Source organism: Pseudochaenichthys georgianus, chromosome 21 (assembly GCF_902827115.2).
Source record: "Pseudochaenichthys georgianus chromosome 21, fPseGeo1.2, whole genome shotgun sequence".
Taxonomy (NCBI): Eukaryota; Metazoa; Chordata; class Actinopteri; order Perciformes; family Channichthyidae; genus Pseudochaenichthys; species Pseudochaenichthys georgianus.
This window is the reverse complement of record NC_047523.1, coordinates 27,278,376-27,305,065: the sequence shown is the minus strand read 5'-3', so window position 1 is coordinate 27,305,065 and position 26,690 is coordinate 27,278,376. Positions and strand designations below refer to the sequence as shown.

Genomic DNA, 26,690 nt, shown 5'->3' with positions numbered 1-26,690 from the left:
TTTTGGTTCGGTGGGAGTCCTGTAAAGCAAGACTGACAACGTTCTCTATAGTGCTGTTGTTTTCTTTTCACTGTGGTGTTGTGAGAGCTTGTTAAAGCCATACTGAGAGATACAAAAAATTAGTGTTAACAATGGTTGTACAACGTATTCAATTATCATCTTACTGAGACAGATTTGGAGCATGCTATATGAAAAGGACTACAAATCACACGCGGAATGAAATTAAGTCACTTTTATTATATCTTGTCACAGAAAAACATAAAACGGGAAAAATTGTGATGAGTTATACCATAATGCTGAGCAGATAATAAATATTTGAAAATTGCTGAATTGACCGATTAATGTTATTAATGACTGTTTTTGTTATCTGATCTAAGTGTTTTTAACATTCACATTATGACTTGCATTATTAGTGGCTTAGAAATTCATTTTATAGTGACAACTGCTCAAAGTGCTATGATTAATAAAATCTTTCAATACATGACATTTAAAATAGCAAACAAAACAACCTTCCGGAAACAAAAGAGTCCAAGATCCCTTAACACATGGATGGTAAAAACAAACGTGGAATCTATTTGAATATGAATTTCAAACTGTAAGCTAACCCCTAAAACCATCCAGCAGTGTAATGTACAAACAGTACATGTGCAAAGCAAAGAAATACATCTACAATGCTTGTAAATAATTTCTTCAATAAGTCAGGTTAATTTCAACATAGGCTTGATTAGGAATGTACATCTGAGCTATTAATTGCATCAAGTTTGGTTACTGTTTTTATTTGATCAACAGTACGTGGGCATCACAGTCAATTAGGTGCAAGCAGTATGGTCTATTTTTGGGTACACAAGAAAAATCCAGCAGGAGAAGTCTCATCAATGGTTATAATCTTTCCCCTCTAAGTGATCTGGGATGGGCAGCCCGGTGAGGATCGTCAAACACCTGTTCCACACGTTGAACACGGGGCACACGGGCTGAGCAAAGGAGACATCAAATGTATACAAGTGCTGAGAGCCGACGGCGTCGTAGAAGGACAGAGATCCAGAGTCATAGTCCAACAGCACTCCGATACGACGCATGTGGGGTGAGGGCTCGATGGGCATCTCCTTACAGTTGTGACGCACCACCCACGAGTTGTTGCATCGAGACAGCACCCAAGAGGCGGAGTTTTTGCCAACCCATTCGTGTTTTGGTGCTGACTTATATGCAATGCCCACTGCAAACCTGTATGCCCAATGGAAAAACACCGTGAAACTTCATGCAAACGTAGATATAGTTGCAAAGCTAAACATTATCGATAAATAAATAAACAAGACTAGCATCATGCTATAGGCTTTGGGAGGTGTACTTATTCATAGCAGAGCTTTCAGATAAATGGTATTGTCAGCCTGTAAAAGACTCACAATGGCAATGTGTACATTCTGATGTTTAGCAGGTGTGCCATGTTCACCATTTTAGTTTAGCGTGTTAGCATAATAGCATCTGCCTATTAGCACAAACAAACATGAGGGTAAAGCTATGTCATCACAACCTTTCTACATAGATACTGTATATTTAGTATTAATTAAAATTCACTATTTGGCCCTCTTAAGTTTTATAAAAAACATCACATATTTCACATTCCTGAGTGAAATGTGGTCGCGCTAGAGCAAAAATCCCATGTACTCAAAGTAAAAAAGGATTCTTCCTCTTGAGACCACTTATGACTGTACAAATTAAATAGAGAAAATGTACGCCACTAGCATTGTCGAAAATGTGCAAATGTCTTTACCATGAGCTTCCTCCTATCAGAGCTTCCCAGTAATGGCGGCCGCTGTCAATGAAGACGTTTCCTGTGACACCGTAGCTGCTGTGGGTGGAGAATTTGTCCTGGCTGTGGCTCTTCTTGGAAGACGTCTCGTCCCTCTCCACCGTCAGGTTGTCATGGGACACCCTCAACTTCTTGTGAGCTGACTTTGCATCCAACTTGAATGGCTGACCTTAATACAAAAGTGAAAAAATGCTAGTTTGTAACATGCCTAACAATTCTCATGGAAAATGAATTATGGAATGAATTCTTCGCATACTGTTTGTCTTGAGTTTCCCCGGTTCACTGCTGCGGGTTCCAGCCTGGTTTATGGCCTTCAGTACAAAAATGTACTTGATGCCACACTGGAGCCCGTGCACGGTGTAGTGATTCTGCTTGATGTTTGGTACAATCATCCAGCTGTCAGCAGAGTTACACAAACCTGGAGCGCAGACAGGCAGAACATCACTGACAAGTAAAACTATTTATAATGAAAACTCAGAGCCTCCCTCATTCAATGGGACAAAACAGTGTAGTTGTGAGCAGTCTTTAAATCTATACGTCTTGTTTTTGACTATCCAATAAAGTCAGATTACCACTCATTCAAGTGTGCTGGAGTACTGAGGCAGACGAGAATAAATTGCTTTATCGAACATGTTGTGACCTTGTTCAATCAGTGTGCTGCTCATTTCAACCCCCAGATAAGCTTGAGCTTATGATGTGTATCTGGATGTAAACCCAGCAGTTGTTTTTCCCCACATCCCTTCCACACTGCAAAAATGTCAGTGTATTTTTGTAAACGTCATTACCCATAATCACCTGGACAGAGCTCTCCCTTCCCTCTGCTATAATGTACTATTATGGTTGGATATTGTAACATAGGCCCCAAACAATTTAAAGTCCTTGAGTGAAATCCCTTTCAAATCCCTCCATCATTGTCATGTTTCCACCACAAACAGTACAGAGCACTCCCAGCAGAGAGCTGCATATACTGTAGACTTACTGACAACATTTGATTGGCTGGTGAAGATGGCATACTGGAGTTCATATGATACAACAGAGAATTCATCATCTGTTGTCCAGTGAACTGTGATCGTGTCGTATGAGGCTGTACATAATTCCTCACGGATTACTGGTGCATTTGGTGCTGCAATCAGAAAAAAAAAGACAAATGGTTTTTTATGAAGCAGTAAAAATAGCTGATTGGATTCTATGCTGCACACGACAAAACAATAAAAACTCACTCACAATATGTAGCAGAGACCAGTGGTGGTAAATAGCACCAATCCATTTGTGTCTTTTTATTCTGAAAAGTGTAATTAAACTAGGTTGCAGTTCCCCCAGCTATTACAGCCACGGCCCTCATGCAGAGTTAAATTCTGGCTGCACAACGGGCTCTTAGCACTTAACACGTTTTATTCAGCCGAAATAAGTTAAGTGTAGCCTAAAATGTGTACGCTTTTCAGTTTTTGTTACGCATTTAATTGAAATATAAAGTCCCTTATTTTATCCACGCCAAAGTGTACATTTATAAATGAATGAAGATACTTTTTTAATGCACCGTTCGGATATAAGGAACACAACAAATCATTGAGTTTCAAGAAACAGAAACCTCATCTGGCAGTAAAACATGAGTGAGCAATTCATTAACAAATAGGCTTTGTGCCCAAAAAAATCCTATTGTGTGCTTAACCTGCACACTCACCTGTGAGGTAATCTAAGCTTTCGAGCATTTTCTTCTCCCTCGTGAAGTCCAGGGCAAAACTGTCAAAGGTGTCATTCAGGTTCATTTCTGGTAACAGGATTTGAGAGGAGGCCGTTGCCATGGAAACTCTTTAATAGAGAAGTATATTATTAGATGGTGACAGATTTGTACACCACACGTACAGTAATGGTTGTTGAAAGTGGCTGTCTTTGTTCCCTTACCTCTCACAGGTGCTTTTAGCCGTTAAGAGGAAGCGAGCGTGGTCCGTCTCCTTGAGGGTCTGGTCGGCCAGAGAGATAAGGGAGGACGACCTCTCGATGCACTGCTTGCAGCTGGCTATCTGCTGGGCTAGTTTCCTCATACGCACAGTCTGTTAAAAGATGAACAACTTTGTTAATAAGCAACAAATGTACTACTTAATTCACGGGGCTCAAACCTTCCAGATGCTAGATTTGATTTGACCTCTGTAATGAGGGAATTCTCCTGTGGAAAATATGATTCACACCGTGAACAATTCGATTTTACAGATGTGTAAAACCCACAATACTGTGAGCTTCAACCTGTTATTAAAGCTGTACTGGCATACAAGGTGTGTTTATGAAACATCCCTCATAACACTGTCATAGACACTCAGAAGCTGACACAAGGCATGAGGTGAGGAAGGAAAGGGTCCTCCTCCACCTCCTCCAGAGGGCCATCACAGGAAGCAGGGCTGACCTTACTCTGACACTGAGCATGGCACAGCATGCCACTGCCTCTTTAATGGCATCTGACATGGGAAAGGAAGGGAAACGATTCAAGAGGCACGACACAGGCACAGTAAATATATGGACAGTGTGCCAGCAGTACTCCAAAGCGAAGGGCTGATACTTGAGATGAAAAACAGCAGTTAACAGGGTGGTAATTCAGTGCAGTTAGCTTCAAAAGACCACACAAAACCACATAGAAGAATTTATCTTAACAGATCTGAGGATATTTTGCGACAGTCCGAAATAACTAATGTTAAAAGATGTCAGAAAGATTTATTTTCACTGCATTGTTTTTTCATTCCACCTAAGTTACATAGGGCATAACATTTAAGGAAAATTACAAGAAGCAGAAACAGCAGCACATTTAATTCAAAGATTTTTAAGGATACATTTTGAGGAATATCTATTGCTTCTTAGCTCTGTAAATTGAAAGTGTCTGCCAAAATATAGTTTACAGTAGCACAGGTAGAGTTATAACATTAATGAAATGATGGAAAGGAAATGTCAGTTACAATGTGTACATAAATGTGTGTGAATATTAGCCACCATAAACTATTGTTTATATCAGACCAAATAAGGCTATAACAGCAAAACCTTTCATGTACTTAACGGAAGTTGCAGAATTTTATTTTATTTGGACCTTTTATTCCTAGGGAGATGTGTGTTACTGATTATTTCAAAGCGACACCACAAAAAGTATCATTTTGAGTTAGTTGTATCTGACAGCAGTGATTTGATACTGCAGTATAGTATAGGACAACATGATCAGCTGTTGTTTAGCTGTATGCTAACTTGTCAGATGTGTGGGGAGGCAAGCTTATCATTATGCACAAGGTGATAAACAAACAAAGGTTATCAAAACACAAAAGGTGAATAACAGTACCTTCCCCTCCTTTATCTTGGTAGCTATGATTTGTCTTCGCTGCTGTACGATATTTATCAGAACATCACACTCCTCCAACAGCTTGTTTTCTTGTCGCGACGCATTTACCTGGACAGAAGCACAGATAAGAGATATGTTGATATGTTTGTGCTTTGACACAATGTTTTTTGGCGCAACTCCATTTGATTAGATGCATGATAACAGCTATTGCAATGCACATGTTCACAATTTTAGATAGCTTGATTTGATATGCTTTTCAAAGACTCTCATAATATCTACTTGATGTTCATATATAAAACTCCTAGCATCCAAAGGGGGCCGACACTTGCATTGAAAAGATTTGATTTAAAACTGCATGCAGATAACAAAATGCATTGACCTACTGTACTGTATAGACACATGAGCACTTAGTCTTGTTGACATGAGTAAAAGCCTCTCTGAGAAACAGTAATTCATCACTGTGTTAACACGTTTTTTTATTCATCTATTTTGTTGCTAACGATATGCCGCAGAAGCAAGGAGTTGCATCTGAAAGAGAACAGATAAACAAAGCTCACCTCCACATGCTGGCAGGTTTGGATGAGTTTGCCCATTATACTTTCCAACTCAGTGGTCCTTTTGATGAGACAGTTAAGGTTGGAATCCAAAGCATGCTGCAAAACAAAATTAAAACAAAATTAGTATTTCATTACACCCTGCCCCCTCGACAAATAGAAAACTGCTGAATAAATCTAGGAGGAGAGTTAGGTGAGTGGGAACATAAGGTCCCTATCTGGCTGGAGTGGAATGGGCACAGGAAAGGATACTCAAGGCGGCCACTGGATATGAACAGCCACATTGGGCTCGGTGTAGCGCCCCCTCCCCCCCCCGTCCTCCCCGTGCCAGATACCCCATCGTACTGCCTGCTGAGGCCACAGAGCTTAGCAGAGCATCTGCCAGTAATTTGGACAACTAAACCTCGGCTGTGTTAATCACTGACTCAGATCAAAGGCTTACGTTTCAAGTTTAAATCTCTAACTGTAATTGGAGAGCACAATGACTGAGTATTCTGGTTGTGCTAGACATCTTCTGATGTTAAGTTACATTTTTTCTAAATTAAAACATGAATACATACTGTATAAGGGTGCTATCCATGAGTTCAACGAAAACAAAAGTATAATCCCACCAAAAACAGAGGTTTGTAAAATGATATTGACAGGTATTTTAACACACACATTAAAACTAATCAAGATCAAACTATAAAAAAAAAAAAATTCTGACACTGTAGGTGCTATCTGTAAATTAGATCAAACCAGACTATTTTTGGTTTTAATCTATTAATAAAAGTTTAAGATATGAATTCATTTTTGCCTGAGATGTTCACTTTGTAAATGGTGTACAATCACAGATAGATTCAATATCCAATTCATCTCCATAGGTTGAAAGCTTAAACATTATAAAACACAGATTCCTAAAATAGAATTGTAAGCACTGCGCCGGATTTCCCTGCATCAAAAATGACATTTCTCAGAATAGTCAAAAGAATAGACCAAACTGAAAGAGGCCTGTAAAGGTTCAACAGTGACTTCTCACATTGTAGTTTTATAAGGTGGGTCACTGTGTGCTAAAATAGCAACGGTTTTATTTTACCGCTCTCACAAATGTAATTTATTTATATGAAAGAGAATGTGATGAAAGCCTTTTCAGATGCAGAGTTGACGGCACAGATGAGGCGAGTTCGAATCTTTTAAAAAGGACAAATGAAACATAACATATGAATCCAATCGCTGTTGAATATAGCCACGTGTATAGGGTTGGAACTCCCCTCCAGCAATGCTGATGTCTGAATATGACAAGTATGTATAGCCAAACAGAGAGAGGGAGGGCAAATGGAAAAGGTGGAGGGACACAGTATTTCTGAAAGCGCCTAAAATACAGCTTCTCCTGCAACATTAATACTCTTTGTGCGTTTCAACAGCTCACTCTAATGGAGGTCTCTTTCCTAGAGTCATTTACTGATGAGAGGAAAGAACAGCAGCTTCCTTTTGTATGCGACTGCTTCTGGGCCCACACCGTTGCTTTGGCCAGTCTCTCTTCCTTCCTCTCTCAGTCCTGACAGGTCACTGACAGGACTTGGAGTTTATCCTGTGTCAACATTAGCAATTGTATCCATTGTCAGAGTTCGTCCCTTCATCCTGTGAACACCATGGGCCCCGCTACACATCTGTGGTTTTCACTTTGTTGGAGGGCTGTTTAAGCTCTTATTGAACCAGCAAAACAAATCATAGTATGGTTTTCTAGTGTACAAATATACACTTTTAATCTAGTTTCCACTTACTCAAGACTCCTGCTGCATATACTATACTGAAATTATATTTTTACAACGTTTTATTCTAAACAAATGTCATAACTTAGGTGACTTTACTGTGCATTCTCACGTGTAAATAATACAATGAACTCCATTCAGCTTGTTCACTGGCCTGACGGGGTACTTAAATAGAATGGATCCATCATATATGTTATAAGTAACAACTTTGCATGACCTATAACAGGTCAAAATGTTTGCAGTAAAAGAGGACTGTTAATAATGGCTTTCAGAAAGCCGGGTCCAATCCTCATTTGGAAATGTGGATGGTTGTTCCACGCTTTTTAATCAAAATCCTAGATTGTTCATAAATAACCATAACAGGGTGCGTTTTATGATTTTGAAAACCTCTTTATCAAGGGAAATACACACTATTAAATATATTATGTATTATGTATAACAGACTGACAATCTGGCTTTTTTATTTCCCTAAACATGCAGTGGCCAAAAGTGTATTCTCCTTTTCGTCAATGGTTTTAGAAAAAGCTCAATCTACTCATCTGAAGCTTCACAAAAACATATTCATATAAACTTTACGAAGGGCTTATAATACCAGATATAATACCAGACCAGGTTCAAGTCACATTATGCCAAACCAGACTGAAGAAATTACTGAATTATACATGCGTGCACACAAATACACGTGCACTCACTTTAATGACGCAACGTCCCCTTCTGTGGGAGTTTTTGAGCAAAGTGAAGCACTCAGGCTGGAAACATGTGTTTGGAGAAACCAGAAACTATGAACAAGCTCAGCTGCAAACCACCTGGGTCCTGTCCTGCATGCCGGGAGAAAACACAATGTCTCTCTAGGATGGGAATTGATGTTTCCTGTGTCACTCCAGGCTTCTAACAATGCAGCTGAGTTCACATAATATGAGGTCAACAAGATACACACATAAATAAAAACAACAACAAATGGTGGAACATATCCCATTGCAAAATAACATCTAGCGACGGCTGGATGTTATCGGGGAGAGAAAGAAGCAGGTAAAGCGCTCTATCCCACACCCTGTTGTCTTTACCCACTCAGCTTCTGTGCTTATTGAAAGATAAAGAACAATAAATTAACTTTGACACTAAATGATTTAAATACAAATCAGTATGCTAAAATGGTCAGGTTAATAACCACCCAGCTCCACTACATTACACTATGTCACATTACTATGTGGCACAAGTTGCTAGCGTGTTGTTTTTTAAAGGTTTATAAACCTTTGAAAAGCAACATTCAGGTTCAATTGTTTATTGAATCTGTCCCTGAATGTGGAATTAGAGAAATGATGATGATCACCTGGTCTGCCTCCTGGTGTGAAAGACCACTCCCCGCCACATAGAGAAAGCGGCCAGGCGAGCTCTGCACAATGACAGCATGATCAAACAAAGGAGACAGGTTAAGACTGGTCCTCTGACCTATCGTGCCAGAAATGTTGCAAAGGTTAGCTTGCATCCCAGCTCCACTGTGACCAAGCATTGTGAAAGAGAGGAGCGGGTACACTAAAGGGTTTCGAGTGTTGTGATAGAGAACACCCCCCCCTTTGTGAGTCATGCATGGACACTGGGAGAGTTTTCTGGAAACAAAGCAGAGGCTCGTTTTTATTTCATGCAGCAGATGCCATGCAATTCTCAGCATACACTTTAGGATGAACTTTGACAGAGCTAAAAGGCTCAATATTTGAAATAAAGCTAAAAAAGTAAATATGTGTATGTTTACCTTGCTTATACATTAAGTAACATACAGTGGGTCAACGCTGACTAGCTACATCCTTGTCAAAGGCTTCACTATAAAGCTGTGCTGATGTCAAACTATCCCCCGAGGATGCTGGAGACATAATAGAGACCAACATTGTGTTGACAAAGCACTGACCCGCTAAGCTATATTCTCACTCCTATGATAGAAGCTGATTCATGTCTCTAATGGAAGAAATGCAGAGCCACCTTTATATATGCTCCAGCTTAAGGCATCTTCTCATCCCTTATTGATGTCTGCCTTTCTGCAGAAAGTGAGCACTGCACTTAACCTAAAAACTGTGAAAGCATTCTCTTGCATTGGGTGTCATTAGAGAGAGACAGCCTCCAACTCACTTCAGTTATACTATTTGTGGGTTATGACATATTTGGTCTTAAATAACAGGGCTGGCCATATGGTATTTTGTATTCGAAATAAATCCAATTTAAAGAGTATTTTTTGTTAAAATAAAAAAACTGGGCATTGTAGTTTTTAGCAAATGTTACTCAATAGAAAATAGTGTCTTTGGAAGTGTTTTCAGATGCAGATCTGTTTGTTTCCAAAGCAGAAGGAAGGATGGTCTGTGTGTGTTTTGTTGATTCAAAATACACTAAAGCGCACATGTTCATCATAGTGATGGTTATGAGTTCTATGGCATAGATGAATACGCTATATTGTTAAAAGTTGTTGTAAAATCTAATTGAGTGAGGTAATTTTGTAGCTTTCCTTATTTTGTATTGTTTATCATAAGAAGTTTACTGTAAACTAATCGCTTCACAATGACATTAATAAACACAGAGGCAGCTCCCTTGTCAAAACCTTTCACATTATCAACTTATTTGTACTTGCAAGAAACATAACATTGCGTTCATCAAACTGCAGATCATTTCCATGTTATGCATATGCTCATGCTCTTCAGACACAGGACTTAATACATTCTTAACGGAATAATAATGTGTTTTATCGAATATAACTCCAGTACAACTCAGTGGAAGCATGGCCTGGATCCAAACTGGAACCCTTCCTATACAAATATTAGTTCTGCTAAGTTGCAGTGAAAAGTATCCAATTACCAATATTACAGTACAAGACGCTGAGTTACGACCAAAATCATAACCATTGCAACCTTTCCAAAATGTGCTGATGAACCAGTTTATCTCAATATCGGCGCACAAGTCAAACTGCTCAAAAGATCACTTTAAAGATTTTAAATTGACATATTTATTATAACAATCTTATTATATTGGCATAGGCTACTGTGACACTGCATAAGATGTAAAACGGTTTTGAGTAATACTAAAATCAGCTTTTAAATGTGTTGGTCCACAGTTAGTAGGAATATTTGTTTTCGGTGCATAATAACTCTCTAAGCATTCCTCTAACTACAGATCATTTCTTACCTTGAGTTTGTCAAATCGGTCACCGATGGCTGCGACCTGGTGATCCCGGTGTCGGCCAACCAGCTTACACAATGAACAGATCAACTGCTCATCTGTCACACAGTACATGTTGACCTTCTCCTCCTCGTGCTCCAGACACATCACCCCTCGCACATGGGAGTCCAGTAAGGGCTCGATCAGACGGTGGCCTGTGAAAGGCTTCTTGTTGGGGTGTGTGGCCTTCAGGCAATCGTCGCAGTATGACACCTCACAGGTGATGCAGGTCTTCACGGCCTCCTGCGGGGGGTCCTGCTCACAAAACTGACACTGCACTCGGTCACCGGGAGAAGTCATGGCTTTCCTTTCTGGCGCGGCTCGCTCACGCCGAGTCTCGTTAGGAGAATTAGGTCCGCTCAGAGAAGCTTTCTGGTATCGGTCGATGATGTTCTGTAATGTAACGTTGCGTTTCAGTCCCTCTAGGCCCCTCTGGTTTAGAGTGATGACATAGCGACAGGTTGGACACTGAAAGGCGCTGATGGACTGAATTGGCTCGCTGGGGGTGCAGTGTGACACCAGGATACGATGGGCACAGTTGAAACAAAGGCTGTGAGCGCAGGGCAAGAGCAGTGGGTCTTCGAAGAGCTCCAGACAAATTGGGCAGGTCAGTTCCGACTCCAGTGTTTCCATTTTCAGGCAAAACAAAGTGAGGTCGTCAGCGAAATCCAGGGAAGCTGATCAGCTATCTGTGAAGATGACACAGAAAGGGATTTTAAAAAGGATTGCCTTTAATCTGCAAGTATTACATTGTAAGGTTATCTTTTAAGCAATAAAACAAAACAATCCTTTGTATCAGCATATCATTCGTGTGGATTTTCTGATTTACTTTGTCTTAGTTGATAGTCAATTGAATATCTTTGGATTTTGGATTGCTGTCAGACAAAACTAAATATTTAAAAACTTCACCTCTGGCTTCAGTAAATTGTAATGGCATGTTTTCTGAGATTTTATGAACCAAACGATAAATCAAAAATAACAACAATTGTGTAAATAACCCTTGTTTAGAAAAAGCCATGCATATTCTGTCTCTACTTATGTGTATAAGTACTTATGATAATAAAACCAAAACTATTCCCCCTTTTCCTGACTTTCATTTGATTTCCATTGCAAACTAAACCTCAAATATAATGTATAAATATTTGTTTAAGATATTTCATTATGGAAATCAAGTAAATCTGAAAATAAACCAAGGAAGCAGGAGAATATTCAAACAATAACACGTGTCTGCATATTATACATATATCAGACTTCTGTACGTTATATTTGTCTGAACTTTGAGAATGCAGCAACGGCTCATTTTAATTTGGCACAGGGATAGTCTAGCCTACCCCAATGTGTTCTTTTCAATACCGTAGTCCGAAGGCCAGCAGGCCAGGGAGACTGACAGCTCAGCCAAGCAGAAGTGTATTGGCCTGCTTGCTGATGGCTGGGGCTCCACACTATCACAGACACTAAGCCTTTGTTCCCAGCCAGTCAGACACCCCAGCTGCGAGTGGACACACTGTGCTCACAGCGTCTCTCTACCTCCACTCATTATGTGTGAAGAAGGCAAAAGCTCATTATCAGGACAGTGAGGCACAAGTAGCCTTTTGAAGTTTGGAGGATACAGCAATTACCTCTGAGTTACAGACCTGGGTTTGTTCTTCGCATTCTATTCAAATCTTCACAGACACGCAGCTAAAGCACTTGTCTCTAGTGAATGAGATACTTATAGTGGCCCTTTTTTTTGGTGCTATTTTGTATGTTTGAGTGTTCGATGCAGGTGTCTAGAAGTTATTACAGAGGATCAAATGCAACCATGAAAACTCTTCAGTCTTTAACAAAGTATGCTAAACATCAAGCCCTTTGGCACAGATATTGTTTGAAAGTTGGTATTTTTCATTCATTAAATGTAATCAACATTTATGTATTATTTATATTACTTTTTACAGTTTTAGATACAGTGAGTCTTAATTAGTTAATGCAAATAGGTTAAAAACAAACTTATCTCTACAGTCACCAAACTGTGGCTCATGAACATACTATGTTACTCATCCATGTGCTTGACATGTTTTTACTTTACTTATCATACAAGATAACACCATGGCATTTTTAGCAAAGCTACCAGCTACAATAGAACGGTTACTGTACTCGCACAGGTCCGGTTAAACAGGTTAAGTTGTTGCTTCAGCCAAGCTGTCCTTAATACAAAATGAATAAAGAGCTTTGTTAACAAACACAATGCAGGACGCTTATCCTCTGATGTCATCGCCTGATACCCTGAAGTTATAAAAGCTTGCAAAACAACACCGTGGCAAAGAGCCACCGTGAACTGCCTTACAGTCCCAAGTACACTACGCACTCCTGAAAGCTCTCCCATTCATACACAGTTTACTTTACCCACCGATGGATTTCGCCACACTTTGCAATGTCGAGACATTTCTGCTGAAGGAAAACTTCTGACCTAAATCATGAAAACATATGTATGACAACAAAGGCACCAGCCATAAACCCCAGCAGGATGTAGATACGGGCATCCAGATGGAAAAGTCCTCACAGCCCCCTGTAATCCTGCAGTAGAGCTGTCATTAAGAAAGAGATTGAGCAAGAGGTAGAACGCACAACAGGAAAAGTTGCCCGACAATTCCAGGAAAGCCAGCTCCACCTACAGCTGGAGCGCTGGGCCAGTACTGGAAGTAGAGAGAGAGAGAGAGAGAGAGAGAGAGAGAGAGAGAGAGAGAGAGAGAGAGAGAGAGAGAGAGAGAGAGAGAGAGAGAGAGAGAGAGAGAGAGAGAGAGAGAGAGAGAGAGAGAGCAGACAACAGCCAAAGGGAGAGAGAGAGAGAGGGGGGGGAAATCAGCAAAACGGAGGCGCAGGATCCAGCAGAGCCCCAGCCCTCGCCCTCACAGGCAGGTTACTGTCCTCTCCGCCCTGCCCATTCAGAAATTCAAAGCGTCAGGATCTGTTTCAGGTTTCCTTGTGTGGCCATCCCTCTAGCTTCTAGTAGCACAATGCTGTGGATTGGAACTTTTCCTGGCTATGCCCGCAGGGACTTAAAAGAGAAAAGCCAAAGACACACAACGAGGCAGCAGGACCCATCTGTAACATGGTGACGTAGAATAAGTCCCGAGGCTTGTTTTATATAATACCCCTCATGAGTTCCCGACTGAAAAAACACACACAGCACCATGGACGTCAACAGTAAAGTAATAGGCTACTATATTCATTCTATAAATCTCAATTCATCTTGACAGCAGCAATTAAAGTAAATTAGCATACAAACATCCTTCCTGACAAATAAGACTTCAAATAAAGACGGAAACATCACCTGCTACGTACAACTCTGTCCCACTTGGCCCTCGTGTGGGAATCACGGATGTACCATCTGCTTACCATGTGGCTCTATTTCCAGACACACCCCCACTGTTCTCTATTTGAATCCTCCTGTCATTCAAAAGGAGTCCCCAGAGTGACTATCTTCTCTGACAGACAGATACACACTGTAAATATGAAAGAGACGCTAAAGTTCAGACAAAGTGGTGGGTGGGTGAGCTACATTGCTTGGGTGATGCACGGGAATGTGACAGGCATTCCTTGAGTTTCTTCTAAAAGGTCCCCAACTGGAGTTTAATGTGATGAAATCAGCAAGACGACCCTAACACTTAGTGCACACATTTAGAAGTTTGTCTTTTAAAATATTAACTTCTTCTTCTTCCTCTCTCCTGATTGCTACCATATTACGAATTTGAACACAATGTACTTTTTCATACTTCTACCAAAACATTGATCAAGGACCACAACTTCTTGCCACCTGAACAGTTTCTTCCCCTCCGCTACCGGCCTCAATAAGGCCCGGCCCCCCACTGACACTTTACCTCAGCCACATTAGACTCTATGCATTACATTAATGCACACAATGTACAACAATATCTGTTTTCTTTTCTTATTACTGCCGATTTTTATTTTTATTCCATATTGTAATCCTTTTTATTCCATTCCATTGCAATGTAAATACCTTATATTATATTTTGTATTATTTTTAATATTTGTTCTAGTTCTCTATCTGTGTTTTACTTTTATGTATGCACCACGACACCAAGTCAAATTCCTCGTAAGTGTAAACCTGGTAATAAACCTGATTCTGATTCTGATTCCGATTGTATGTGACCATTGGATTAGGGACACATTGAGCATCCTTAAAGATAGCTTTTCAGAGGCAACAATCATCAAAAACTGTAATGCAGCATTTAGGACAAGAGAATGCCAAAAGCTATAATGCCAGAATCCTATAAAATCTAGTCCTAAAAGAAACCAATATGACATCCATATGTATTACTTTCACAGCCATGTTTGCTATGGGTACATCGTCAGAGATAATCTGCATACTACAGAATTATGCTCCAAGAGTCTTAAATCCCGATACCAGCAGATATGACAGATGTGAGACATACACTTTTAACTGTGTGGCGCTTTGTCAAATGATGAACTTGCGCAAAGACTTAACATTTGGAGTTTTATTTTATTAGGAAGTAATGGCTCATTTAGAGATGAAACAATGACTCAGATAGGAAGACAATTTCCTGCTCAAGCACTTTCTAATCCTTTTGGTTATGGTCTTTTATCACCTTTAATGATGGCTCTGAACCACGTATTGGGCGACTGAGAGAGTGTGATTGCTCTTTGTCTTCTTTCCTGGGGCAGACACCTAACATATTTATCTGTAATCCTGTCTTCTCAGCGTGGCTGTGACCAATGTGTGGCCTGTTGCTGCTCCCTAAAGCAGCCAGCTCAGCTGCCGCCCACTCAGGCCTAATGTGATTTACAGCTGTGGCAGCACAAGCAGCTGATTAGACAGACACATCTACCTGATCTGCAGCACACATTACTGAGATTAGCTGCATGAAGCCTGGTGTTGGCTGACATATAGGGTATTATTATTACAGATTTTGTGAAGTATTGTGGAGGCCAAAATAACTACAAAAGCATTTAAACTACTGTAAACATCTGTCAAACATGAGTGTGATTGTCATGTGGGCACTCATCTGGCAAACTCATGTCAACAGATATAAACTGGTATGAAAGTAACAAATACTCAATTTAACTTTCCATTAAGAGTCTCCTGCTTACTCCAATAATGGATGCAGGATGTTTTAATTACAAAGCTCCAGATGAGGAAATGGCAGTAAAATCTGTAATGCACATGACGTATGTAGTTAATGAGTTTCATACAGGCTGAAAAGTTAAGCTGATTAAGTTATTTTCCACTTTCTTCCATTTCTTAGTGCTCTTACTGTCTGTGCTGTAGCCTAAAGGTCATCCTGGTCAGGAACAAGAGTTGCACCAAACCCTAATTTCCTCTCCGCGGCTTGGCAGGTGGCATCGTCGGGAAAACACCGCATCCTTTCCACAACCACAGGAACTTTACAGAATGTGACTTTCCAAGCATGAGCCTGCTGCTCATTAATCCTTAAAACTATCGCGGGGAAGTCGTTCGTTAACATCAGAACACACACAAGTTCTGAGCATATTTGTCTGTCTTTTCTGGTGTGTTGATCAGGGATTTGTACGTCATAGCCTCAAGTGCTATCAACGGAGAAGACACTCAAAGAGCGACATCGTGTGGCTGATTTATGAACTACATCAAACACGTTTTCTATACTTACTTTAGATTTCTCACCTTAACAAATTCCAGAATAGCATATTGATATTTTGCAGTTGTATTACTCATAAGAAATTATTGAGTCTAATTATATAAATGTTATATTCATCCAAAATAAAAAACGAATTGCAGTAAGAACAATAATCATAATAATATTATATACAATACAATCGTAACATAGCCCTAAATAAACGCAAATCTTACCATACCATACACTTTAAAGCAATGCAGCGTCCTCTTTGAAAACCTCCACATGGGTTGCCATGGTGACAGCTTGATATCTATTTGTCACACTGGTGATCAAAGGCTGCGCACACGGGTGGGAAGATGTCTAACATTCCTTCTCGCAGGAACAAGATAAGTCACTAATTAATAAGGCAAACTGGCACTGCGAACCCAACAGCAATGCCCCAGTTGTACACATCATTAGCCTCATGTAGAATGAATCTACGGATGGAAATTAGCTCAAAGTTAAAATCCCGCATATTTACATTTGAAGCATTATTTGATCAAAGTGTTCATCAATGTGCATTTTCCCTGTTCAAATAAACGATTGAATGAAAATGAAATCCTATATGTATTCATGTCACAAACTGTGTCCTGATGTATTGCTAGAGCATGTATGGATGTAGCAGGGGAGAAAAGTCAGTATCTTTTATCTTATCAGCGGAGTGAATGTTTTTCTGTAGGTCATGAGGCCACCAGATTAAGGATGAAAGGCTGGATTTGTCTCCCTCGGCGCTGCATATCTTCCGGTTTGAGTAAAATGGTGATACAACACTTTTATGACGAACCAGAAAATTGAAAGGAAATTCAGAAATAATATTAAAAGGAACACTCAAGTGATTGCTCATATATATATATATATATATATATATATATATATATTGATGATTATTTATAGATAGAGTCTGGGAAGAGGCTGACAGAAATCCTATGGGCATGTGCTGAAGTGCTGCGTTGACAGAGGAAACTTGAACTACTCCCACTCTCTGTGAGGCTGTTAATCACAAAAAATCCCCTTGGCCTTCTCACTTAGTCATCTTAGTCCTCAAGTATTATTATGTGTTCAAATAGAGGAATCTTTGAACACAACAAGGCCAAACAACCTTAGCACTTGCACAGAGAACTGCCTAGAGGCTTGGAAACATATGACTCAATGTTTTGGTTGCAAAACAAAGAGACGCAGTAACAATATAATACAGACTGAGTTAAGAACAACTCTTTGACTTACCCGCCACATGATTACATCCAAGAGAGAATACCGCCTCATTTAAAGTCAGTCAGAGTTGATATTTTGGCTCTGTCAAAGCTGGTCCAGTGCAGCAGTGTGAACTATACAGTGACTCGTCTCTCCTACTCTCATTTAGTTTCTGACCCTCTAACCCTTTTTCTCTAAGCACACTGAAAATTAGTAGGAGGATCGAAACTTTCCACCCTCTCTTCTTCTTTCCCTGAGAACTGTACCTATCCCATCTACAGACAGTGGGCTGCAAAATTGTTGTACTGGCCAATCACATGGAAGGGGCAGGACTCCTGCTGTTTGGTCGATCACTGGAGGCCATCAGAGCAGGAGTGTTGCCATGACTCTCAACAAAGTTTATTTTCATCCATAACTAAACATCATCCTGAGCCAAAAAATTACAATTGATCACACATTTTCTCAGATGTGTTCATAATTTGTACAATGACATTTACAAGTTATTTCAGCCGTGTTAGGACAAATCTGAACTGCTAAAGCTGGAAAATGTGATTCATGCTCAAGGCGAAATTCGATTTGGCCCAATGAAATAGTGCATTATGTAAATCAGAAATCAATGATGGGAAAGGACAGTGGCACTTTGTATCCAGGTCAATGTTAACATGGAGAACATGAAGTATGAATTAACACACAGTGCACTCATTTTGCCACACAACGTTCATACTCTGTGTGCAGTTGTCATGCTCATTAGCACAGATGGTGCTAGGAAGCAAGCCACATTTAGTTAGGAGCACGTTCAGCAACCTTACTTCCTCATAGCGAGCACACCCTTTTGTTTTTTCTTTTGAATACATTCACTGAAATGGAAATACACAGGAATGTATTGTGGTCACAACTTAGAGAGTGTTGAAAGTTTTTTCATTTTGTTGGCATCTGTTCGCCAGTCTCCTGCTACGTCAAAATGTTCCCAACACAAACATGTGCAGGCTGATTCAACTGGCATCAAAACAGCGTTTCTGATCACAGAAAGTTTGATCGGTTTCTCAGCTCTGGATTTGAGCCTGTTTCACTGTTTGAATGAGGTTTGAGGTATTTAGTCAGAGACCATTACCTAAAATGACCCTATCAACAACGTTATGATACGGTACCGCTGTGTAAAGCAAATGTTTATGTTGTGTGGTCAAACTTCAGCACATGAGACATAGATTGATTTGGACTAGTAACCTAATACCCCTGCCAGGACTCCTTGTGTTTGAGCTTAGCCTGCAGTTTTCAACAAAGTAAGAACATTTGAAAATGGTGGGAACATTGAAAACAACTTAGAAGTGACGGTATGTAAATGCAGCAAATGTGTTGAAGATAATGTCATCTCTGAAGACTGATTACGCCAGTATGTCAATAAGGTGCAATGAAGCCAAAAACACTTTAATTTATCATCAATGTTATTTTGTAATTATTGTGATTTGAATTTTTTGTAAATCCAATTATTATTTGCTACATTTTAAACACATAGACAAAAAGCATGCCAAATACTGTATTTATTTTAACAAACCCAAACTTTCTAAAAGCCCAACTTAAGACTAAAAGACCTTAAGGGCACTTTTAAAGTGCCACCCATGGGAAATACAGATGATCCCTTACCTCACAGTCTGTTACTCAGTCAACTAGACAGTCCATAGTACGGATGACAGATGAATGCAGCAATAAAGCCAAGGAAGAGATTTTTCTGAAAACACTGGCTTTCCTCAGAAGCCTCCCTTTAGCTCCTACTTTCCGCCTGGGCTCTGCAGCATCGACTGTCTCACCGCTATCTCTGAAATTCTCCTCACACAACCTCTTCTTCTCTAATCCTCCCTAAAGCAAGCCGAAACAGCTCCAAATGGTTCAACCAGGCGCCGACTTCTCAGGCTTTTTCCCTCTTTGTATTATTTTGTTGGCTGGGATCATTAACTTAGTCCATGAGAACATAAGGAGGTAAATAACCCCCCTCTTTCCTGTGGGAGGCTGTCAATCACAACTGATGATGAGGTGGTGAGGGGGGCGCTTTTAACAGCCAAGGAGGCACTCCTGATTGGTCACCGGGGAACAGAGGTGCCCTGCATGACAAATGGGAGCACTGAGATGGATGGGCCTAGCAGAGATGCTCAGCTGAGGTTATATGCACAGTTATATTAGACTTGTATGCGGCTCACCCATTTCCATTTTATTCAAAGCAAGATAAAGTTATATGGAAATGAGTAATCAAAGCAAATGTCTTTTAAAACAGCCACAATGGGATTTATGTTGTAAGAATTTAAGATTAGGGAGACCTTTATATGACTATTTGGTACAGTCTGGACACTCAGTGGGAGGAGAGCATAAAGCTTCCGTTGCCATGGCTGTGTGGCCAGAGCAACGATGCATCTTGGCGCTTCAGCCAAATGCCACTCCAATCTTTTCATTGGCAAACCTTCGGCCCTCTCTTCACAGCTTGTTTGTTTCTCAGTCAAGCCTACTGCTGTCTGTCACTCCGCTGTTCCTTCCAGCATCCCATGCCAGTCTAAAGTCTGCTGCATTTTGTAAGGGAAAGAAATGTGGTAAGTGTTAGCGGGGAGACAATGAGACGGGTCACTCAGCTCCCAGGGACCACAACTAAACTCTTATGCTGACAAGTGGGGAATGACAATAGACAAATTAAGCATGACTTCCAATGTGACTCCTCTGCCTGGCTCTTTCTACTCCCACTAATGGATTTGTAAACTGCACAGAACAAATCCATTTCCTATGTAAAACACACACACACACACACACACAGAATAATACATTATTCTCACTTCACTCCCCAGATGTATGAAAATACATGAAAATCTACAAGACAGTGTTATTGCTTCTGCCCAAGGACTTGCATTGCCATAAATCCATAAATTGCCCGTGAAATAATGACTATTCACTCTTGCACACTAAAATTCATTTCAATGCAATAAAATGCCATAAAACCCATGACATTTACATGGATTGTAGAATAACACTGACATTTGAGGCTAGTATTTTGAAAGGTGAAAATGGTTTTTGCCACTCCTGAGTTCAATTCAAAGCCCCGCCCCTTTTCTGAACTGTAATAAACACCAAGTGGAAAAATGTCTGTTTCTGTTTTATCCATTCCAGAATAGAAACACTTGTCTGGGCTGCGGTTTGAGCAACTGCTCCCACTTCACCCACTGGAAATCCAAGTTGATCCTTGGTCCGGGCTAACACACATAGTTTAAACATAGTTTAGTCTAACGGCATGGAAAATGGATGGAAAACATTTGTTTTTGTCTATTCCTTTGCCTCATCAGAAATTCAACTCAATATGATGAATTGTTTAAATTTGAATATGTGACAGCTACTTTGTCATAATGTATTAACTGTGACAACATTCACAATTGATCAAATAGGACCCAAAGCCACAATTGAATCTAGTCCAGAGGTTGGGAAACACACATATTTCTGGTGTATTCTTTTATTAGTGGCAAACAAGATGTCAACGTTCTAAGTGTTATCTTAAGAAAAATGTATTCCAGAAATATATGTGGATTTTTACTATACATTTATCCTCTTATCAATCAGTAGCAGCACTGTCGAAACGATTAATCAAAACAAATGAATATTCATCCCCATTAAATTAGGCCATTTGCTGCCTGAGGCAGTGCTCGTGCTAGCGGTTGTCACATCAAGCTGTATTAATTGGACAAAGACCTGAAAAGGGCCAGACAAGCCTTTCTGAAGAAGCAGATAAGAAGTTGGAAAAAAATAGGCTGTGAAATGTAATGTTACATAAACTTTGATGGGCTAGAGAGAAACCTAATTACTTGCAGGGAGGAGGAGCACAGATGTTTGAAAGAGAGATCACCATGTTAAAAGGTTATGCTTCACCTTGATGCAAAGCACCTTGAAAGCACAATCTAATTTTGCACTAAACAAAAAATCCAGAAATCTATAGATAATCTTAAAATGTCCAAATACACCTTGTACATTAAGAAAACATAATAAAGAACGGACAAAAGTCATATTTAATTAGTAGGATGATAGGGTTGATATGATCACCCCAGTGCTGACATGCAAATCATCACAACTTTTCATTTAAATTCAGAAGCAAAAAAAACAAATAGCTCAACTTACTTGCTATGGTCCAGCGTGATCCTCTCAAACACAGCAAGAAGATGCAACTCTCATCAAAGGCTCAGCATTCTCATCAGTAGCACATGGATGAGAGACTAAACAAAACACAGAGTAGCATCCTGGCTAGTCTCTTTCAATACTCCCTCCCTCATTTCTAGAGATCCCCACCCTGTCCCAGCCCCAGCCGTGTGTTCATGCGAGCGTAAAACATGCCCAGGAAGCGTCACTTCCACTGGATCATTTCATGGATATTGTCGCCATTAATGCAGTCCATCAGCCCCCCTCCCCTTCCTCCCCAGGGTTGCGCTCTTGCCCCTGGCTGCCCACCCCCTCAGCCAAAAGACAAAGATGTAGAAAATGGGCAGACAAAGGGGGGTGCATTAACCTTGGGGAGCATTTTTTGATGAGTTTGTGACTACGCGACCGGGCCCCGAACAGATGGGATCAGTCTCCAGGGCTCTGCATGTTGCATGGCTGCATACACAGCTCCACACATCCTCACAACAAATGTGCTATTCTGCTGCTCACTAAACGGCCCTCATCAGATCACAGGCCACATAAAAGGCTGCCCAAAACAGAATATCTTTATCATGTTATGTTTGCTATTAAGACCTTAGAAACTCCTGTAATTACAGCACGTGCCTAATTGAGTTAGCACATGCGTTGGCATCATGATTGCCTTTTTAAATGCTGATCTAAGCAGCAGTGATTGTTTTCCTAACATGGACAAAACAAAACAGCCACTCCTCTTTTTTTTCCAGTAAACAATAAGATGAAAGCGTAGTCTGTGCTCACCATGGCAAAGGTTCAAGATTTATAATTGCTTTCATCCCCAAGGCATATTGCCCATAACTAAGCAACACACAATCAATCCAAACATCAAGCAAATTAATGAACACGTTACTACCAAGCCAATTAACACATATTGCAATATATCCTCAGCACTGAAAGGAGGTGTTATGGTTTGTAATTTAACAGAAAGTCCCCCCTTAAAATTGTTTAAACTATTTATCACACAGGCATGATGTGTGTTTCTTATCTGCTGTGTCCCTTCAGTCAATGTCTACATGCATGTGGTTTATGATTAGCCAGTAGAACATATAGGACTCTTGTGAGCATTGACCTGGAATTGATTCTCCTCCTCTGTATGCTGCAGTTTAATGGATGCTGTGTTCTTGGATTTGACAACAACAGAATCAATTGTTAACGTAGTTCTCCTCTCTATTATGGAAAACAAGCACATAAAAGCTTACAGCTTAACTGGTTTGATTGAATTTAGTCTTAAGCTAAAGTAGCGAACTAATTTAGGTTAACATTTTTTACAAGGAGAAAGCATAAATAAAAAATAAAATAAAAGAAAGCTTAGTCTTCTTTAAAATAAATGCCTCAACCTATTAAGCCCCACGACCCATATACGGGGCCGAAATCTCGTCATTTGCAGGAAACAACGTCTAAGGAACCTTCATAATTAATAAACTATGAATGTTTTATATCCATATAACGGAAAAAAACTAATTTAACTGATCTATTTCATTTTTTCTTTTTTTTTAAACTCAAATTTGCTAACACTGACCCTGTGAATTAGCCCCGAGCGAAAAATGCAAACCTATTACTGCACCGAAAATCACTCCTAGCACCCTTATTACTTATCCTAGGTGCACATCCAACACATCGTTTATGATCTTAAGGAGACAAGGAATATATTGGCACCCACCTCAACACTCAAAGATTACAAATACGTGGAGAAAATAACAAAAACCTACATCAAAACATGTCGCGCTAGGTAGCCACAAACGCTAACATGGCTTACCTTGGTCTTTGTCTGGTCAAAACTGGTCTTCAATGGCATTACAACGATAAAAACGATGCTGTAGTTGATCCATAGGTTAATATCCAATGTGACTGTGTCCCCTTTGAATTTTTCTGATAATCCATAAGCAATAAAACTGCTTTTCCGTTTCAAGATATCAGAGCAGGGATATTCCTACACTCTGCAGCAGGTTGTATGCGCAAGACGCTACTTTTTTTTTTAACATGAGCGTCTATGGGACGATTTCCCTTCGATTCTATTGGCTCTAGGTCAGGAAGAGATGTCACATGTCAAAATCGAAGAAGGGGGGCCAGAGATATGGAAAATCCACCCAAATGGCCCCAGAAGAGGTTTTTTTTGCTAAATCTGTCTAAAAAGGGCAAATATCCCTTGTTTTGCATCAATCTTACAGGGTACTTGTTATCTGTTGTACTTTGGATTCCTAAAGCTTTTAGTCTACTAACCCATCATCCAAGGTTAGTTTTTATTATAAGTACAAAATATATCTTTTGGACGGACACTATATTTTACAGTTTTTTACCATGTTCAATCTGAATTTTCTTTAAAATAAAAAACATTTATATTGATTCTGCCTTTTCTACATCCAACTCACAGGTTTATCATTACTTTGAGAAAAAAGATTAATAATTTAACCCTTTTAGAAGGGAAGATATGGTTATTTGTTCTGGGAATGTCATTTTCGAGCCTGAAACCTGAAAAACAGGCTTGGGGCTTAACAGGTTAGATACGTGGTTAACAATTACATGTATGTACCATGATACCGTACAGCTGATATGTATTATTGGTTCATTGTCTGTTTTCATGGAATGATTCAAATAAGCCACAATATAAAGATTTTTGAAAATAATATGAAAAAAGGGAAGGCCAAGGTTAACATCATTCCCCTGGAAAACCAGTTGTACTTTGTGGCTAACAGCAACACAATACAATACTGCTATGTCTGGCATTACTCATTGAAATAAAACACTGAAGGAGTTTTTGGGAAAGTAAGGTCATATGTTGTGTTTAGTCCACACCACATCCCCATTGCCTGAAAGTCTTGGCTTTTATTTTATCCTGAGAAAAATGAATCCTTGTGAAAGGGTGTGGTGAACGCCTGCTACATTCTTTGCTGCTCGGAGGAGTCTGTAATTGCTTCCAGCTTCTGAGGGATCTACTGAAGAAAAGTAGTGTCACGTCTTTATCAAGAATCTCCCATCTACAGCACTCGACTTATCTTATCAAAGACGGTGCAAGTGAAGCATTCAATCACTCTCACATCTGCTACTTATACCCAAATCTCAAATAAAGTCTGTTTTTACGCGTAGCACTAGCAATTAAATGAACAACTAATCTTATGTGTGGGACGTATAAAGCTTTACATTAACACCTGTGCTGTTTCTCCATCCTGTAGTCAGAGAGTCACTGCACTCCTACAACAAGAACTGCTGGAGGAGGTCTGCACATCTGCTGTGGGGAGATGTGTTCATGTGTCCAAGGAGATAGTTGGAGCCAAAGGCAGAAGCCCAGCTGTTGATCTGGGTTAGTTGCATCGGGATGGAATAAGACACTTTTGATGTCACTGCAGTCACACTGATATCGGTCAGTGTTTAAAGCACATATCTTCAAGTAGCCCGTCTCTGCTGTGTACAGACTCTGTGTAGGTCAAGAGGCAGGCAAACTGATCAGTGTTCTGATTGCTGCGAGCCTTGGCTCAGTGTGGCCTTACTAAGTATGCTCACTCCATCTACTTGTCAACAAAGCATTCCTTCGAGACAGTCTAGGACACATTCCTCAACCTTGGCCTATGACGCACATTCTCTGGAGTTTGAAATGGATTAAACATTTACTTTTCCCGCAGAGGTATTGCTGATAAAAGAATATTCCTTAACTGCACAGTGTAGTGAGTCCACACACACACACACACACACACACACACACACACACACACACACACACACACACACACACACACACACACACACACACACACACACACACACACACACACACACACACACACACACACACACACACACACACACACACACACACACACACACACACACACACACACACACACACACACATTCATACACAAGTACCCCATTTCCATCCACACTCATTGGCTTTGACAATGAGACTGAACCAGCTCATGGCTCTCTCCCTGTCACAACAAGTGGGCTCAGAGAACTCACAGCTGCTGGTGGAGCTGGCACTTCAGACCTGATGGAAACTGTTTCTTTTGTCATTTCACATGAGGATTTGGAGAAACTGAGCTTTGTAATGAGAGGAAGAGTACTATTGGAAAAATACTTTAATAAAACATTCAAAATTCCCTATTCAGTTTATGATGTGAAAGAAAAAATTAAACGATAATAATTCAATACCAAAGACAAAGAGGATTGATACCAAGAAAGAATGCTTTACTTATAAAACAGGGACGTTGACGCTTCCGAGCAATAGCAGAACCAGAGGGAAAGTACTGAAATTAATTCACCAGAGTTCCCTATCCACAGTTATTTGGCACAATTCCACATTCTGTTCTCTCTCAAACAACATGGTATCGTCTTAGCTCTCACCAAAACAAAGTGGGAGAAGAATAATGAGAATCTCATTGAAAATCATGAGCTTGCCCGTGGAAAGCTTGGGCAGCAAAGTCATGCAAATAAATGGTTCCCTGTGCATAGGAAATGTTGAATATATTTGCTCGTTTAATAATCTTCAGTTGTTTAATGAGGACGCTGATTTGAGTCAGCAGATGTGATTCATGAGCAAACAAGAGTGAACTTGTTGTCCAGACAACATTTCCGGCTCACCTCTAAATGAAATATCACAAAGAGACACATAAAGTGTGGTGGTTCTCATAAAAACAAATATGGTCATTGCTGTGCCTCCTATGCTTGTGTGTCTCTGATGTATTCCTGACTGTGCAGAGTGCAGTATGCTGATTCACATGTGCGAGAAATCAATATTAAAGTATTATAGATAACGTGCAGTCATTAGAGAGTATTTCTATAAAATAAGTTATAACTATGTCAACTCTTACAGAAAACTTAACGTGTAAGTATTCAGGCCTTCAGCGTCACCTTTATATGACTGCTACCCAAGTGTCCCACTGCTCAGTCCGAGACGATTAGCAATGCTAAGCAATTGAAACAAAATGTACTTACTTAACCCGATACCACTAAGTGCTTTATCAGATCTTACCTGCTTCCCCATGGCTGTGGTGGTATGTGTCTCTCCCTGGTGAATAAATACTGGTCTGCTACAGA

General features: G+C 40.0%; 1 protein-coding gene across 7 annotated transcripts; it reads right to left on the bottom strand.

The window, feature by feature from the left end:
- Positions 1-217: 217 nt before the first annotated feature.
- mid1 (midline 1) lies at positions 218-26,690 on the bottom strand. Of its 7 annotated transcripts, none has more exons than XM_034109948.2 (11): positions 26,626-26,690; positions 10,591-11,312; positions 8,756-8,818; positions 5,678-5,773; positions 5,121-5,228; positions 3,710-3,858; positions 3,489-3,616; positions 2,787-2,930; positions 2,064-2,225; positions 1,769-1,976; positions 218-1,221 (listed from the first exon to the last, which is right to left on the bottom strand). In XM_034109948.2, exons 2-11 carry the CDS (start codon positions 11,254-11,256, stop codon positions 873-875), a joined length of 2,073 nt encoding a protein of 690 aa, XP_033965839.1. In that variant the 5' UTR covers positions 11,257-11,312; positions 26,626-26,690; the 3' UTR covers positions 218-872. The 7 variants fall into 7 exon arrangements, with proteins under 7 accessions (XP_033965839.1, XP_033965837.1, XP_033965835.1 ...); XM_034109946.2 differs by lacking the exon at positions 26,626-26,690 and adding an exon at positions 19,107-19,395; XM_034109944.2 differs by lacking the exon at positions 26,626-26,690 and adding an exon at positions 17,499-17,707.

Coding starts and splice junctions, on each gene's coding strand:
- mid1 (XM_034109948.2), bottom strand. CDS start 11,256: ATGGAAACACTGGAGTCGGAACTGACCTGCCCAATTTGTCTGGAGCTC. Junction 5,229..5,677: donor AAACCTGCCAGCATGTGGAG/GTGAGCTTTGTT, acceptor GCTTCTGTCCAG/GTAAATGCGTCGCGACAAGA. Junction 3,617..3,709: donor GCTAAAAGCACCTGTGAGAG/GTAAGGGAACAA, acceptor TCTCTATTAAAG/AGTTTCCATGGCAACGGCCT.